Genomic DNA, 19,125 nt, shown 5'->3' with positions numbered 1-19,125 from the left:
AATGAAAAACAGTGGGAAGTGAGTCAGTGTTGGAATTGATTTGTTTAACAACGGCAATGGAACAAAGCAGGAGGCATGGGAGCAAAAATAGAAGGCTCGCTATCTTAAATGAAACCCTGAGACCAAGAAATTGCAAGATTGTGGCAGATACAATTTGACAAATGAATTGCATTGAATGATATAGTGTTTTTCATTCAAATAATTGATCGATGGTGGGAAAAAAAAGTCCATTACAGTGTAACAACACCCAGAGAAGACACAAACCCTCGCAAATATACTCATGACACTCTTGATTTACACCTCAAAAGTACAGCTCGTATTTGCAGAAATGTAATTTATCAGCCACTGTTTTTTTTTCTCCCCCATTTGAATTATTAAATCGAAGCGACTCTGTTTGAGGAAACCACCGCAATAAAATTGTAGTTATTCTCCTGATGACCCTCATTTACTTTGTCTGAAAGCCTTTCTCAGCAGAGGACTAATGGTTATTAGAGTGCCAACTTAATGGAATATTACATGATACTGTATATTTTTGTTAAATGTGAGCATGCTTGTGTATGTGAACGCATGCATGTCTCCTCCGATGTGCCGTTAATGACAACAATGTGACGGTTACTGGCTTTTTAACTTCCTGGTGATGAAAAGCCAGTATTAATTTGGGCTACAGATTTCATTTGTTCAGAACAGGAAAAACAATATAAATCACTTTTAGAGTGATTAGAGGGAGGGTTGGATTAATCCAGGCTTGATTAGGGCATTATGCCGCCTTGTTATGGACACACAGGGTGACTGACGGTAATTACTGTCTGTAATAGGCGAACACACACACACTCAGTCAAGGCATCAGCCACAGCAGTGTAGGTGTGTGTGGGAGCGTGCACAGTTCGCGATACTGAGGCTGATAACATTTGCTTTCCACCAATTACATCGAGAAATATGTTGAATATTTGCAATTGTTGGCACGAGCTGGCCCCAGCGTGACAGACAAACAGTATTCGAGGGAGTGAGTCATGGCTTTCTTTATGATTATTGATATCTTGAGACAAACATATTCACCCTGATAATAAAAACAGATGGCAGTGGGTAAGGCTAATATTACTCTGTGGAAAATTAGAGAGGGGCTAAATCAGCAAATCGATTTAGGGACACGCAATAGAGCCTCATCCGTACACAATGTCTACAACTTGAGGATCCAAAAGTCCACACCGAAACAAAAGGATATTTGAATTAAGCTCATTAAAGGGCGACTGATTTTATTCTTTACAGAAGAGGTGTGTTGAATGTGTTATATAAAGATTTATACCGTTTCAGGTGGGGGAGAATATCCTAATTGTGTCAAGCTAAATATCCTTTTAAAGTTTGGAAGCAGACATAAGGCGACCGAATGAGACGTGTCCCATTAAAGAAAGGATTGGAAAATAACGTATGCATATTTAACACAGTGTTGCACATCTCTAGCATGTGGCTTTCTTCCTTTATGACGCCAATCGTTCCTTTTCATCACATCGCTGCTTGGAGGAGAACTGAAAACACGCTGTTGGCTCAGCAAGAGCTCAAACATGATTTGATATGCTGACCCCCCCCCTCCCAAACACACCACCCAGCAGTCCCTTTGGGCTGTAACACAGCCATTGAGGACCTTATTTTACGAATGCACACTTCTGTTCTTTGCATGTTTATGGCCAACATTTGGAACAAATGGCAAGCATTGGCTGGAACAACACAGATAAATCTTGTCAAGTCACAGGCAGGGATGCCGAGAGGGTGCTGCACTCAGTGGCTGACAGGAGGAGTGCTTGCATTATTCAATTAATAGCGGCTGAAAGGGGCACAATTTATGCAGCATTTCGCGACGCGGGCCGGGACATACAAACACAAAACATGCAACACGCAAAGGCAGACGTGTGTTTGCATCCGGGGAAAAGACTGGACTCCTCCTTCCATTTTGCCAAATCAAATATACAGTGAGAGCAAGCTAAAAGGCACTTTCAATCAGCCGCTCCGGGTCTTTCTGTCAATCCGTGAACAACAACAATCTCGCCTACTTGGAGTGGTCCAAGTCAACATCCATTCCCCAATAAATTCAATCAGCGATGCCGCGTGTGCGCGTGTTTGTGTGTCACTCTGACAGGTACAACAACAAAAGATCATTTTTCAAGGAACACCTGCATACGGAGACAACGTTGAATATTCAAGAGCATTCATTTAAGTTTGGAAAAGAGAGAATTTGAATGCACTTTACTTCGTGCAGTGTTGTTCCTCATTCCAAGTGACGATACGGGCAAATAATCTTAAGAGAGCAAAGCGGCAGAGTTGTCAGGCCTGAGCTAATGACATTGACGAGTAGGAGCTGCACAGCAGAGTGATTGCCTGACAGTTGGAGAGCCAAAAGCAACGCTCGCCGGCTCATCACGGGCCTGCGCTCTCATTATTCGGCCACAAATGGAAATGCAAATCGCTCGCTTGCCGCGGACGCCTCAAATTTATTAAACTAAAAGGTTTAATTTCCATTTTTCTCAGCATCAGCTTTATTTATAAATGTCGTGCCCTATGAAGACCCTGTTATTTTCTCCTTCTCCTCCAGGCTCTTAACAAATCTGCTCATTAATATGGAAATGGGGAATCAATCGGGGGTTTTTCCCCTCCTCCGTCGAAGGGCGTTGTGTGTAATGTGCTCTGACTGGTCATCACAACAAACATATTTACATATTCACACGGAACTTATATCTACACTTTGAAATATGAATCCAATACTTTCGTTTGAGTAACGTATCTTCAATCTACGCTGACGTTTTTTGTTTTGTTTTTTACAACCCCAATTCCAATGAAGTTGGGACGTTGTGTTAAACAAAAATAAAAACAGATAACAATGTTCAACCTATATTTAATTGAATACACTACAAAGACAAGATATGTAATGTTCAAACTGATAAACTTTATTGTTTTGAGCAAATAATCATTAACTTAGAATTTTTTGGCTGCAACACGTTCCAAAAAAGCTGGGAAAGGGTCATCACCTTTTCTTTTAACAACATTCAATAAACATTTGGGAACTGAGGAAACTAATTGTTCCTCTTTGGCCCGGAGGACACGACGGCCACAATTTCCAAAAACAATTTGAAACGTGGACTCGTCGGACCACAGAACACTTTTCCACTTTGCATCAGTTCATCTTAGATGAGCTCGGGCCCAGAGAAGCCGGCGGCGTTTCTGGGTGTTGTTGATAAATGGCTTTTGCTTTGCATAGTAGAGTTTCAAGTTGCACTTACGGATGTAGCGCCGAATTGTATTTACTGACATTGGTTTTATGAAGTGTTCCTGAGCCCATGTGGTGATATCCTTTACACATTGATGTCGGTTTTTGATGCAATGCCCCCTGAGGGATCGAAGGTCACGGGTCAATGTTGGTTTTCGGCCTTGCCACTTACATGCAGTGATTTCTCCAGATTCTCTGAACCTTTTGATGATATTATGGACCGTAGATGATGAAATCGATAAATTCCTTGCAATTGTATGTTGAGGAACATTGTCCTTAAACTGTTTGATTATTTTATCACGCACTTGTTCACAAAGAGGTGAACCTCGCCCCATATTTGCTTGTGAATGACTACGCAATTCAGGGAAACTCCTTTTTATACCCAATCATGGCACCCACCTGTTCCCAATTAGCCTGTTCACCTGTGGGATGTTCCAAACGGGTATTTGATGAGCATTCCTCTACTTTCTCAGGCTTTTTTTCCACCTGTCCCAGCATTTTTGGAACGTGTTGCAGCCATAAAATTCAAAGTTAATGATTATTTGCTAAAAACAATAAAGTTCATCGGTTGGAACATTAAATATCTTGTCTTTGTAGTGTATTCAATTAAATATAGGTTGAACATGATTTGCAAATCATTGTATTCTGTTTTTATATGTGTTTAACACAACGTCCCAACTTCTTTGGAATTGGGGTTGTAATTAACTTAATATAATATTAATCATATTAAGTTTGGTAGCATTGTGAGGTCATCATATCTTGATTGAAGGCAAACAATTTGGGAGTTGGATGGGGCGTGTCACTGTTATGCCATTTTAAAAGATGATACAGGTACATGTATCGTGATTTTCAGTTTTAATACTGGCCTTAATGGTCATGGATAATCAAAATGTATTCTGCCGGACATTCCAATACACGAATAGATGAAAGCACAATAGGAGTGTCGTGCAGGTGCACTTTGGACTGGTCAAATACACTCTTAAATGTTCAGTTCATTCACGCAATACAAGGCCATGGATACTCAAATTGTAAGAGGCATATACTGTAATTTTAACGGCAAAAGCATGTGAACCAAGGAAAATTGCCACCACAAACTGGCTCCAAGTAATTTGGCAGCATGGTTTGTTTTCACTGCCTGCTGGAGGGTTTATTTTAGCAAGGGCAAAGTGCTCACTAATAATGATGGCAACAAACTTGTGAAGGAAAATGGAATGAGATCAGCCTTGTGGTTTTATATAGCGAATCTCACAACTACTGTTTACTTACTGGAAACTGGGAGAAAAACAAGTCTTACCATTATATTTGTTGGATTCCATTCCATTAATTCGCAAAAAGGTCTCATGCTCAACAAATAAGATTTAAAACATCTGTGAACTAAAATCCAGAGAAGCAATTTTGCATATAAGAAAGCTTACTTCAATTGATGAAAAACAAGTGTTAGGTTTACAGCTGAGAGCATGTTTGGTGGACTGTTTTAGGGAAGGATTAAACGCTCAATAATTTTGATTGTCGCAAAAGTATAGTCGCAATACCGCAAATCGTATGAGAGCAAAACATCCATCCATCCATCCATCCATCCATTTTCTTTACCGCTTATCCTCACTCGGGTCACGGGCTGCTGGAGCCTATCCCAGCTATCTTCAGGCGGGAGGCGAGGTACACCTTGAACCGGTCGCCAGCCAATCGCAGGGCACACAGAGACAAACAACCATTCGGACTCACATTCACACCTACGGGAAATTTAGAGTCTTCAATCAAACTACCACGCATGTTTTTGGGATGTGGGAGGAAACCGGAGTGCCCGGAGAAAACCCACCCAGGTTACGGGGAGAACATGAAAACTCCACACAGGCGGGGCCGGGATTTGAACCCCGGTCCCCAGAACTGTGAGGCAGTTGTGCTACCCAGTCCCTCACCAAAACAAACATTTCAACATATTTTGGGAGTGTGCATTCTTCTGATTTCAGCATATGACCATAACATTTAAATACTGGATCTCCATCCCATTCACTCATCAGATTATTGCCAGGAAGGTGCCAGATGTTGCGGCATTAATATGCCATAATACCAAGTCCTGCTTATCCAACCTTTCAGAACTCTAAAATAACACTCATAGACATTAATGAGATGTAATTATACGCCAGGTTCTAATTCAGGGCAATCTGGGGATAATTGCATCCACGGCTTTTAACACTTGGTCGTCAAGTTGGCGGGTGAATGACTTTCCCTCTGCCTCTCGGTCTGCCTGTGCCCGTCTCTCTACAGTCGACAGCGGAGAGTGAACTATCGCACCTATCCACTCTGGTCGGCGACCTAATGAACATTTCTAAATGGCCATGACCAGCTGGTTAGGAGACTAATGTAGCAGCTATTAGCCAAAGTGGTTGTTTCCACACTCTCACACACACACACACACACACACTCATATGTGGACTGCAGTATTAGAGAAAGAGGATGTGAGGGCGAGGGCGGACATTTTCACAGTCTTTCCCACCTAGACACACATGTAGAGTAGATACACAAAGATGGGCAGTCACAGCCACGGCTTGTTTATGTTTCACATTGTGCAGCAAACAAACCATGCGACAGATTCTAAACCATTAGAGCGCTTATTAGGGCCTCAAGGTGTGTGTGCATCTGATTAGGAAAATTCAGTTTTAACTCAAGGTCTCAGCACTGCGGTTGCAGACCACTGACCATTGATTATTCATAGAGACTGTGATTGGGTCCATTAATACGAGATTAGGGGAGGAACTGATGCTCACTTGGTGTGTGTGCATGTGTACAGAAGGTGAATTGTAATGAATCCGCAGCCTGTGTTTAAATAGAGTCCATCAACGGGCTCGGTATAAAATAGGTATTGAGTGCATAAAGCAGACTGAGTAGTTAGAGTGTCAAAGTTGCAAATAAGCTAAATGTATACCGGACATGAGCCTTCGATAAATCCAGAGGTACAAGTGCCTTTTGTTCAAATATGACCAATAAGATTAAAACAATAAAATTTGGAATATCTTAAACGCTGTCGTTTACAGCATACCGTAAGATTTCCACCTAATAGCATTTGTTCTCCAATTGAAACTTAATCTGGGTAAATGGTGCTTAAATGTTTAAATCACATTTACAGGCTGTCAACTCATCTGATGTTCTTCACATGGTCACCCTTCGTTTGAATGAAAATAAATTGGAGGCAAATGAGAAAAAAAAAAGACTGCCAACAGAGACACAAAGACGGTTGCTGATGGCGTTGTAGCGCCCCCAAGTGGCTAGTACGATAACTTCGGGCAACTCGCACCAAGGTAGCTGCTACTCTCACTTTGAGAGCCAAAATAAATTATACAACTAAGATTTTTATGAGAAACAAGTCATCATTATAGATATGATAGCGATAATACTCATTGGCAGCAGAGATCATCGACACAGCAGATGCTTCCACTGCTAATCATCCTCATCATCATTAGCGGCATCACCATTAATGTCCTCATTATCACATGGAGGAAGATGGCTGTCGTATTTGACCTACAGGAGGTAAAAATACTGTACAGCAGGCATTGTGTTTGAGTAGAGGATTGAAATGTACTGTAAGAAGAGCTACGACAAACATACATACACACACACATATATACGTGAACTGTACTTTTGCAAGTCCAGGATTTTATTAATGGGGATAAGCTGGAGTCCATTAACCTGATAGGTTTGTACAAGGTTTAAGTAGTAGTAAACCTTAAAATCCCAAGCAGAAGATTAGATTCCAGAAAGGCCATGGTATGGCAATGATCGGCAATGCTATAAAGAGGATTACACACACAGCCTATCGACGGGCAAAACTTGACAGGCTTACTCCTTAGGTTAAGCCTCAACTGTGTACCTGCACATGAAAATAATAATACCATTCGAAGTTCGGGGCATGCCTCCAACTTGATTAAATTACTTATATAGAGACAGGCAGAACAATGGAATGGTTTTCCACTAGATGGTAGAAAGTACAATTAATCCGTGTATCTGTTGCCATTCATACAACGCAATTTCAAGAAAACCCCTGCATACTTGCGGTTCGGCATTTGTTGATTTATTTTTGGAACCGATCGTCTGTTAAGTCACCAAAAAAACTGCAGTTTTTGTGCTTAGGTGAGGCCACAGCAATGACTGTATTTCCTTGGCACCATCTGATGGCATCTTGGTGCCAAGGAAACAAGTTGAAGTGAGTTGAGGAGTTTCATTTAGACAAAAGGCAAAAATCTATAGGCAATTAAAAACCCTTGGAAGAGGGGCATCAATTTCAGATTTTTTTTGAATGGAAAATATGTGCCTTGGTTGGGAAACACTGAATTAAAAAAATAAAAAGATGTGTTAATTGATGTCATGACATTGTATTAGTGAATATAAGCGTTTACTTACCCAAAACAGAGGCATTAATGTGGACAAAAGTTGTAAAACTGATTTCCGCTGTGAGTAAAAGTGTTAGTTATTATCATTTAAAGACCTTTTTTCTAAATACATTGAAGAAGATAATTGCTTCATGGATTTGTTGACATTTATGAACAAAACTATCTGATAGTGACAAAATGTGTTTGCTATGTTGATAGCCGAGCTTTAAGTGGCTAACATTTAGTTATGCTAAACTAATACATGTAAACTTAGAAATGGCAGTAAACACTTAACATTCGGCAGCAGACTGAGAGGAACGAGTTTGATTCTCAGACACGTCAGAATCTTCTGGCTGTGGTGGCTCAAACCTGTAGGGATGTGGTTTGACAGGCGGCCCCTGGAAATGCTCCCATGTGTTGACATTAGAAAGTTGGTAGATGAAGTAGCTTACATTTTTCAGGTTGTAGTCATGGTATTTGATTGACAGTTGACAGTTGTGTAAGGTGTGGGTTCAGTGAATTCAGCGGACACGGCCACAGCGTTTGAGAGCGACAACAATAGCTTGATTTTTCACCATTTTGAAGTCTCATTTTATAAACTTCACAATGTTTTTAAATCACTCTAATTAGGCCTGGACAATATATTGTTGTAAGTGTAATGTAAATGTGGGAAATATTCACGTTGCAGCGTCCTGCGCAATGTCGGTGTAATGATATGCAGTCAATCAGCTGTAATATTAACAAGTGATCAGCAAACGGACCTTTTTGGAAATGCTAAGATGATTAGCACCAATGCTACTGTAAATATAACCCATCAAACAATACACACGGAGCAGTCATCCATCCATCCATCCATTTTCTGAGCCGCTTCTCCTCACTAGGGTCGCGGGCGTGCTGGAACCTATCCCAGCTGTCATCGGGCAGGAGGCGGGGTACACCCTGAACTGGTTGCCAGCCAATCGCAGGGCACATACAAACAGACAACCATTCGCACTCACAGTCATGCCTACGGCAATTTAGAGTCTCCAATTTATGCATGTTTTTTGGGATGTGGGAGGAAACCGGAGTGCCCGGAGAAAACCCACGCAGGCACGGGGAGAACATGCAAACTCCACACAGTCGGGGCCGGGGGATTGAACCCGGGTCCTCAGAACTGTGAGGCTGACGCTCTAACCAGTCGATCCTAGTGAGGAGAAGCGGCTCAGAAAATGGATGGATGGATGGATAAAAACAGATGAATAGTGTAAATGGGCATGAAAATAAATTATTTTAACATCATGTCTGGAGTCATGGCTGGACGATTGCTCAATACTATAGTTCATTTAAATAGAGGTAGACTTCATACAAATGCCTTCGCATACTTTTGTGCTCTACTGAGCATAGTTTTTCTAGAGGGAAAAAGAGAAACGTTTGCTGGTTTTCACGTTACGTGTACAACCCCAATTCCAATGAATTTGGGATGTTGTGTTAAACATAAATAAAAACAGAATACAATGATTTGCAAATCATGTTCAACCTATATTTAATTGAATACACTACAAAGACAATATATTTAATGTTCAAACTGATAAATTATACTGTTTTTAGCAAGTAATCATTAACTTGGAATTTTATGGCTGCAACACATTCCAAAAAAGCTGGGACAGGGGGCCAAAAAGACTGAGAAAGTTGAGGAATGCTCATCAAACACCTGTTTGGAACATCCCACAGGTGAACAGGCTAATTGGGAACAGGTGGGTGCTACGATTGGGTATAAAAAGGAGCTTCCCTGAATTGCTCAGTCATTCACAAGCAAAGATGGGGCGAGGTTCACCTCTTTGTGAACAAGTGCGTGAGAAAATCGTCAAACAGTTTAAGGACAATGTTCCTCAACGTACAATTGCAAGGAATTTGGGGATTTCATCATCTACGGTCCATAATATCATCAAAACGTTCAGAGAATCTGGAGAAATCACTGCATGTAAGCGGCAAGGACGAAAACCAACATTGAATGCCCGTGACCTTCGATTCCTCAGGCGGCTTCATCAAAAACCGACATCAATGTGTAAAGGATATCACCACATGGGCTCAGGAACACTTCAGAAAAACAATGTCAGTAAATACAGTTCGCCGCTACATCCGTAAGTGCAACTTGAAACTCTACTATGCAAAGCAAAAGCCATTTATCAACAACACCCAGAAACGCCGCCGGCTTCTCTGGGCCCGAGCTCATCTAAGATGGACTGATGCAAAGTGGAGAAGTGTTCTGTGGTCCGACAAGTCCACATTTCAAATTGTTTTTGGAAATTGTGGCCGTCGTGTCCTCCGGGCCAAAGAGGAAAAGAACCATCCGGACGGTTATGGACGCAAAGTTCAAAAGCCAGCATCTGTGATGGTATGGGGCTGTGTTAGTGCCAATGGCATGGGTAACTTACACATCTGTGAAGGCACCATTAATGCTGAAAGGTACATACAGGTTTTGGAGAAACATATGCTGCCATCCAAGCAACGTCTTTTTCATGGACGCCCTTGCTTATGTCAGAAAGACAATGCCAAACCACATTCTGCACATGTGACAACAGCGTGGCTTCGAAGTAAAAGCGTGCAGGTACTAGATTGGCCTGTCTGCAGTGCAATTGAAAATGTGTGGCGCATTATGACGCATAAAATACGACAACGGAGACCTCGGACTGTTGAACAGCTGAAGCTGTACATCAAGCAAGAACGGGAAAGAATTCCACCTACAAAGCTTCAACAATTAGTGTCCTCAGTTCCCAAACGTTTATTGAATGTTGTTAAAAGAAAAGGTGACATACCACAGTGGTAAACATGACCCTGTCCCAGCTTTTTAGGAACGTGTTGCAGCCATAAAATTCTAAGTTAATGATTATTTGCTAAAAACAATAACATTTATCTGTTTGAACATTAAATATCTTGTCTTTGTCGTGTATTCAATTAAATATAGGTTGAACATGATTTGCAAATCATTGAATTCTGTTTTTATTTATGTTTAACACAACGTCCCAACTTCATTGGAATTGGGGTTGTATATTATCCTGTATTTTCTTTTTGTATCATCACAATATATATCACAGGGTTAAAGGAAACAACATTTCTAACATCGTGCAGCCCTAATTCAAATATGGCTGGGTTGTTAACAACACTTTTTTGTCATCTCAAATTAACAAGCTTTTTTTTTTTACTTCAAGAATCAAAAGAGAAATGTTTTACGGCAAGTGGATTCAAAATGTAAAAGGTAAGTTTGACTAAACGAAATTAACATTGCTATCCATGTGTATGGGGTTTGTCATTACAGATATCTACTACTATTCGCTAGTGAACTACGGATATCTGCAAATGAATTGTTGACATCTGTATATGCATTTATGACGAGTCAGAATCAAATTGTAGATTTTTCAAACTGGAGTTACAGATATCTAAATATGTCATTACACCTAGTTAACGCTTGAGACAAGATAGCTGAAAAGGGCCATGTAGAATCTTTAATTGAGTTGCATTACAGATATCTTTGAGAGCTTACTATAGTCTCTCGTAACACACACGTAAGTATTTCAACACACAAAGATAATCTGTAAACTAGCTTCACATTCCAACAGTTACTGTACATCGTGACGTCACGCTGTCCGTGGTGCTGAATATACGACGTCACTTTATCGCCTTTCCTACCGCCCCCCCCTCCCCCTCCCCCAACCCGCCGGTTTTGTGTTGTGCTTACCGGGCTAACGGAGCGAGCAACGAGCGGAGGGTCCTCCATCAGCGGGCGGCGGAGAAGACCGCAGGCGGCCAAAGGGGAAGCCAAGAGCGAGGAGGGACCGAATATTGCCAAGCGAATAGGGGTGCGCTGACACACCGGAACGAGTTCTCTGAAAGGCTGTAAAATGTCCGACTTTGACAGCAACCCGTTTGCGGACCCGGACTTCAACAATCCGTTTCAGGTAACCAACCAGTTGTAGTAGTAGTAGTAGTAGTAGTAGTAGTAGTAGTAGTAGTAGTAGTTGACAGCCGCATTATAAAAACCGGTCGACGGGATCCTCGACGGCTAGCTAACATCAGTTACGATAGCTTGTAAGCTATTGTAGCTTGTAAGCTATCGTAGCTTACTCGCTAGCTGTGTTAGCATCATGGACATGCACTGTGGGGGTACAGTTAAAGAGATTTATCAATGTTCTTGTTTCGAGGTTACATATTCATTTTAAAGATAGCGCTCGCAAGCTAATACTTGCTGTTTGTCTGTATGAATGTCCCTAGGTAATTGTTGGTTTTCCCAAGTCGCTACAAGGCTAGGTAGCACAACCAGCTCCCTAATAAGCATTGAACGCAACTCTGGGCCTTCAATATTGGAAGCTAGGACTGTACATCCTAGCTTACCATAATGGACATAAACTGAGGGCTTACCGACATTCTTGAATGTTCTTGGCTTCGAGGTTGCATATAAATTGTCTTGGTTGTGGTCTTGCTTTATCCCAGAGGTGCTCCAACATGTTTGTACGTTTGTATTGTTATTACCATGCCAATACATTGTGAACAAATAACACCTACCACCCACTCACCAGCCCCCTTTACTTTAATAGTAAATAAACTACAGTTAGTGTACTGGTTGTATTTATATAAATTACTTTATGGTGCATTCTTACATGTTGACAAAGTTGATGTCAGCTCCTCATCAGACCTAAACAAGTTTGAGGGATGCTCCCATCGATATAAACAATAGGTAGTTAGGACACGCCCCTTTGACGCCCCGCAACGTTAAAAGGTTCCTTCCATCAAAATTCAGTTTTTCATGCTGTTTTATCCATCACGCAGGTAAAAATGAATCTGTGATCTGGTTTAATTTTGACCTCTATGCGGTTTGTTGATTTGAATGCAAAAGACGATCAACGCATCAGGCTTTCAACATGAGCGGAGCAGATTTTCCGTGTATATGACGTCAAAGGTTCACTCATTATAGCGGTCCACTTCGTGGTTGCTACACGCCCACTCAAAATTGCTGAGTGGCAACGCGGCTGTGTCTCGTGCAAAGCTTAAACTTTGCAACGAATTTTACTTGGGGGAGGCAGGAGTTTTGACTTGCGCACACACACACTGTCTGAATTAATAAATCCATTTAGACTGTGTGTGTACTTATGAATTGTTTTAGTGAATTGTATTTTCTTAACTACTATTACTATTCAGTACATTCTTTTATTGTATATATATTCCCATTTTTAAAGGCAACAAAGAGCTTTGGGGAGTAATACACAACATTTCAGCAACACAGTAGCCCTATATAGATAACATTTATTTTAACAGGCTACTGTTGCGGGGTTGCTTGGTTTTGTGCTGTGGTAAGGTTAAATAGTGAGTGAGGTATGCAATCAACTTAAACTGACATTAACACCTGCTCTGACAGGCTGTTATTGTAATTTATTAAGTTGACTAACAAAATATTTTGACTAGGAGTATTTCCTTTATGGTTTGTAGTAAATGCAGCTCTTGTGTTGCATCCCATTACATGTGCAGGGGAATCTAATATTATGGCCAGTGACTGTAATTTAAACTACCGTATATATATTCCTCTCCATGTTTCAGGATCCCTCAGTGACACAGGTGACCCGGTCTACTCCCCCCGGTGGTCTGGAAGAATACAACCCCTTCACAGATGCCAGAACAGTGAGCTGAACTTCGGAATTCTTCTTGTTATCGTTAATATTACGATTCGTGTTTGTGTGACCTCATTCTATACGCTTTCATTGTATCCTCTCAAATCTCTCAATCCTGGAGGACTGAACTGACAAAATGAGACTGTGGCCTAATTACTTCGATACTAAGAGATTGTTCCTGCTGGTTTTCCAGGCTGCCCCTGGAAATGCCCCCAAGTCTGCTCCAGCACCTTCGCAGAACACACAACCTGCCATAATGAAACCCACAGAAGAGCCCCCAGCTTACTCGCAGCAACAAACACAGGTACGAAATTGGTTATTTGCTTTTATTATTATTTGATTGACCCAAACATTTTATGTGCCTTTTGTTGGTTCATATACAGAAAAATAGCAAAATATTTTGCCCCACTCCTTCTTTCTCACCTGTAGCACAAACCTATAGGTATTACTGTTAGACTCTCCATCAGTAGTCCATAAGGATTCTATCCATAATGAATCTTGAAGGCAAACACATGATTTTTTGATTCTGAAACAACGCAATACAAACTTGCCTGATGGGAAATGTCAGTTACTTCCTACGTGAACTCTGTGTGAATTTTCTAGGACCAAGCACGTGCTCAGGCTGACTTGCTGAGAAGGCAGGAGGAGTTGGAGAGGAAAGCAGCCGAGCTCGACCGCAGGGAGAGAGAGCTGCAGTCTCACGGAGGAGCCGGTCAGTAAGTTCATCAATCCATCATTGCTCTGTCACTAAAACCTTTGAGTTTGATTAAATTGTAGGTACCGTAATTTCTCGTGTATAATGTGCATTTCCCCCCCCCCCAAAAAAAAATTGTCAAGTTAATAGTGAGCAATATACATAGGTATAGGGAAAATGAAAAAAAACTTTCACATTTTATAAATGTATGCCGCCATCTAGAGGTTGTGAAAAATTAAAAAATAAGAGCACGTAAATAAAAAGAAAGTATTTCGTTCAAATAAAGTGCTTAACTTCAGAATAATTAAAATACAGATAATACTTCATGTGGCGGCACGGTAGACGACTGGTTAGAGCGTCTGCCTCGCAGTTCTGAGGACCGGGGTTCAATCCACGGCCCTGCCTGTGTGGGGTTTGCATGTTCTCCCCGTGCCTGTGTGGGTTTTCTCCGGGCACTCCGGTTTCCTCCCACATCCCAACAACATGCGTGGTAGGTTAATTGACAACTCTAAATTGCCCGTAGGTGTGAATGTGAGTGCGAATGGTTGTTTGTTTTCATGTGCCCTGCGATTGGCTGGCAACCAGTTCAGGGTGTACCCCGCCTCCTGCCCGATGATAGCTGGGATAGGCTCCAGCACGCCCGCGATCTTAGTGAGGAGAAGCGGCTCAGAAAATGGATGGATGGATTAATACTTCATGTTTTGGTCATATGGGTAGAAACAAAATCATGCATTGTAAAAATGCATTATACATAGGTAAAAGGGTTTTCCAGAAATTTGAGGTTAACCTTTTATTATACATGGCTGCGCATTATACACGAGAAATTACGGTCTTCGAGAAGAACAAGTGTAAGAAGCAAACTGAGCGCTTTAAAGCTGAATGTGCCTTTACCAATCAATGTTGAGTAATACATTTCCGGGTTCAAATATAATTGCTTTTAGACAGTCCTGTTGATCATGTTATTCATATTTTAACGTCATTAGACCAAGGTGACACCTAACAATTGATCGATTACAATGGAATGTGGATTTAACAGACTAATAGGGAGGAAGGGTCGTCCCTTAACTTGAAGCACTTTTTTCATGGCCTAAAACCCCCCCCAGTACAGTACAAAATGATTGCTTACTTTTCTCATCTCCATTAGATTTGGATGCCATAGAGAAAGGCTTGACAAAATCAACTATATACTGTACCAAGTTCAAGAGACGAAGCACGATGAGTAAACGACAGCCGTAGATATGACGCGCCTCTTTTGAGCTGCGTACCTATGGCGACGCTAAGTTAATGTCCTTACATTGCCTTTGATGTTAAGGTCATCCCTGCCAACATGGCCGCCACGTCAGTTAGCACGATCTAATCTTCGCATCTGACAACAGCGGCACAACCCGGAAATACGGGTACTAGTCACTGTCTGGTGATTGCGCCAGTAAACAATGGCGATCAATTCTGGAACTAACTTGACTTTTTCCGTTACAAAGGTGGATTTTGAGTTCTAACCGGTCACTATTTTCTGCCCATTAAATCCGAAGTCTGTTGTTTCCAGGTCTGTTAAATCAAGGTTCCGCTGTACTTCAACATTGCGAGGCTTCAAATAGCATTTTTCTCTGGGGGAAGTGGCTACTGAGCTTAGAGTGTCATCACCTCATTGCTTGCTTACTTGAGTAGAGTTGGCTACTTTACCCACCCTTTCTCTACATGAGCGAGGAATCATCCGTGTTGGGGTTGTGTTGGCAGGTCGTAAGAACAACTGGCCTCCCATGCCTGAGAAGTTCCCTGTAGGTCCGTGTTTCTACCACGACATCGCAGTGGACATTCCCATCGAGTTCCAGAAGACGGTGAAGATCATGTACAATCTCTGGATGTGTAAGTCAATCCCTTCATTTGAAGAAGCGGTCTTCACTTTACACGTCCTTTCGGTGATGATTCGTCTGACTGTTTGGCTTTCCACCAGTCCACGCCGGCACGCTCTTTGTGAACATGTTCGGCTGCTTGGCCTGGTTCTGCGTGGATCCAACCCACGGTGTCGACTTTGGCCTGGCCATGTTGTGGTTTCTGCTCTTTACGCCTTGCTCCTTTGTCTGCTGGTACAGACCGCTGTATGGGGCTTTCAGGTGAGCGAATGCCGGGATCTTGAGGCTTGCTTCCCGTGGCTGCACACAAGTGTATTAAAAAACACAATTCAAACATACAAAAAGACACTTTCAAATACATTGTAGATGTATTTAAACGTAGGAAACAAAAGTAATTGCAAGCATAAAATGTATGCAATTAAATTTTGCCTCTGTCTCCACGACAGGAGCGACAGTTCTTTTCGCTTCTTCGTATTCTTTTTCGTCTATATCTGCCAGTTTGGAGTTCACGTGCTACAAACGATCGGCATCACCGGTTGGGGCACATGGTGAGGAGGTTTGACACCTGTGTTCTCCAGTGTGTGCTTGAAGTTCTGACACATTTCCGGTCATTGTTGTTGTTTGTCATGCAGCGGCTGGATCACAGCGCTAATGGGCCTGAACAGCAGCATCCCGGTGGGCATCATCATGCTGCTCATCGCCGCACTCTTCACCACACTCTCCGTGGGCTCCCTCATCATGTTTAAAAAAGTAACGGACTCTTCCTACGCTGATGCTCTCTTGGCACAGTGGTTGGGAATCACTGATCTATCGAATAGTAGGAACCCACTCACAATGGAATCGCAGTTGATTTCAGTCTGAACACACAATGCAAAAACCGCCTTAGACCGGCTAATGAAACTAGCAATGATGTTGCGCTAGTTAAACATTGAAGAAATATGTTTGAACACAAACGGTGTGGAGCAACACCTGTAGACAAATAACACAGCACTCACAGGCATATATTCTTTATCTGCTGCGAAAAACAAATAATACTGCAGCTTACTGAGTCACGTAGTTGTGAAACTCTTCTTCATTTATTATGTACTGTACGTCCGTAAGTTAATTCCAAGTTTCTGTGTGCAGGTACACGCGCTGTATCGGACCACCGGTGCCAGCTTCGAGAAGGCTCAGCAGGAGTTCGCCACCGGCGTCATGTCCAACAAGACGGTCCAGACGGCAGCGGCCAACGCTGCGGCTAACGCTGCATCCAACGCCGCTCGTGGGGCCTTCAAGCCTCATCCATAGACACACGCACAGAAACAGATGCAAAAATCTGTCCCTGTTCAATCACCCCCAATTTGCTAATGTCTCCAAAAAAATTCTTCACTCCAAATCTAAACTCATAACAGCTGCCTCTTACCCTGCTTAGTGTGCGTCCCAACCTCGGCCGAGTGAGTCGCGCTTTGTCCTAGTCATCTCTGTCAGTGGGATTTACAACCCCACACAAAATAACCCCCTGTTCACCTTCTGATTGACTGGACGGGTCAGTAGCTCCGCAGCGAGATTGATTGACGGCATGATGTGTGCATGTTCAAGCACACTCAACAAGGTAGCTAATTCATTAGCGTTGTGTCTGCTGGAAATGTGACCTGCATGTCCATTGGCTGTTTGACAGACACCTGGTAAAAGGGAGGACGACTCAAAAGACGTGTGTGAGCGTGTGTGACATCATTTGTCTTTGTAGCCTGTCACACGTTGAAAAAAAAAATAATCATCTAAAGCTGCTATCAATCTGGATGTGGCCTCTTGCTGATTTCGGGTTCCTTCTCATGAAGGGAATTCGCACGAGACTCGGCAAACAGGCCGACATAAATGTTTTTTTTTGTTGGGGGGGGGGGGGTATGAGTCATGTGACCTGTTTTAACAACAGAATAATTGGTATGTTTAAAAAAAAAAATGATCCCAGTGTTAAATGATAGCACGTGGCTGACTGGTGCACATTACCCCGCATACAGCGATGATCATGTTCGTTTGGCAACCTTTGTTAAGCCAAGGCACATTTTTGTTTTGAAAACACACTACACACCACTGAACAAAAATCTCACGAAAAGCATACACCGAAGTATGGACGATCCCACAAGTTCTTCCATCTAGTGGAAGAGCATTTAATTGTTCTGCCTGTCACTGGCATAGATAGTTAAACAAAGATGCATTATTTGCAGGAAATAAATTCTAATTTTCAGTAATCCTGTGGCCATTTGTGTCAGAATCACTGTGTTTAAAAGCTGTACAGACTACTGTCACCAACTGGATTTGTGTTGTACTTCTGCAGCTCTTGTTATGGGGGGTGCATGCCACACGGCAAATGACTGAAATTGTTGTTGTTACAAATGTTGGACTGAATCTCAACCATAGTACTGGAAGGCTAATAGCGACATTAATATGCCAACACTAACCATAGTATTTCTTTTGTTTGGAGTTTTGTTTGAAATTTGATAGCACGTCTGTTAGTTGTTCTTATTTATAGCATAATTTGGTTATTTGGTTTTACATGTATTATGTGTTACGTGCATCAAAAGGGGTGCTTGTTTTGAAGGTATGACTGATTACATAAGACAAATCCCGGAAGTGTTATTCTACTGTATGTCCTCAAAAGCTGTGAGAAATCTACCAAATGTTCATTGAGATTTTTCTTTTCTTTTTAAATCTCAGTTTGTGATGTGCTCTTTTGCCATACTTAACGACATTGAAAGTCGTATTGTGCAAGCCAGTCTATATTACAGAATGTGTTTAAACAACAACAAAACGACGTGTTTTAGACCATGTTAATTCACTGAATTAAGAGAATAAACTAATTTAAGAGGAATACCGTACTTGTACATTCTGTAAAGTTGATAATTTGATGCCCCCTTTAGGAATCGTGTGTAAAAAGAACATTTAATGCACTCTTGTCTGGCCTTTGTCGCATGTGAAATAGTTTTCAGTTTTGTATATTTATGGTATTAACATGGAATAAAGATTTGAAAGAGATCATCTGTGGACTTGTAATGGCACATATTTTACCATTCACCATTAATGTGACCTTGAATTTGTACTAAATTGAAACAAAAACAAATTAGAGAACGATAAGTAAAAATACCTGAGAGAATGTGGTTGCACGGGTGTGCACAACCTCTTGGTGTCTTCAGAATTAACCAATCACATGCAAACTCATGTTAAATAGGAGTCAGCACACACCTGCTGATTAACCCCAAATGAAGTTCAGATGTTCTAGTAGACTTTTCCTGGCATTTTTTGTCATCACATCTTACAGCAAAAGCCATGGTCCACAGAAAGGTTC

At 41.7% G+C, this 19,125-nt stretch overlaps 1 protein-coding gene across 2 annotated transcripts; it reads left to right on the top strand.

Annotated features, from left to right (window-relative positions):
- The first annotated feature begins 11,305 nt into the window (after positions 1–11,305).
- scamp1 (secretory carrier membrane protein 1) lies at positions 11,306–18,809 on the top strand. Of its 2 annotated transcripts, none has more exons than XM_061671999.1 (9): positions 11,306–11,555; positions 13,189–13,269; positions 13,453–13,563; positions 13,863–13,971; positions 15,688–15,816; positions 15,905–16,064; positions 16,250–16,351; positions 16,436–16,478; positions 16,929–18,809. In XM_061671999.1, the coding sequence occupies exons 1-9, from the start codon at positions 11,499–11,501 to the stop codon at positions 17,088–17,090; spliced, it is 954 nt and encodes a 317-aa protein (XP_061527983.1). In that variant the 5' UTR covers positions 11,306–11,498; the 3' UTR covers positions 17,091–18,809. The 2 variants fall into 2 exon arrangements, with proteins under 2 accessions (XP_061527983.1, XP_061527982.1); XM_061671998.1 differs by having other exon boundaries at positions 16,436–16,553.
- The last annotated feature ends 316 nt before the right edge of the window (positions 18,810–19,125 follow it).

The sequence above is a fragment of the Phycodurus eques genome, chromosome 3, assembly GCF_024500275.1.
Source record: "Phycodurus eques isolate BA_2022a chromosome 3, UOR_Pequ_1.1, whole genome shotgun sequence".
Lineage (NCBI taxonomy): Eukaryota > Metazoa > Chordata > Actinopteri > Syngnathiformes > Syngnathidae > Phycodurus > Phycodurus eques.
Note: the sequence above shows the minus strand (reverse complement) of the source record. Positions and strands in the feature narration are given on the sequence as shown.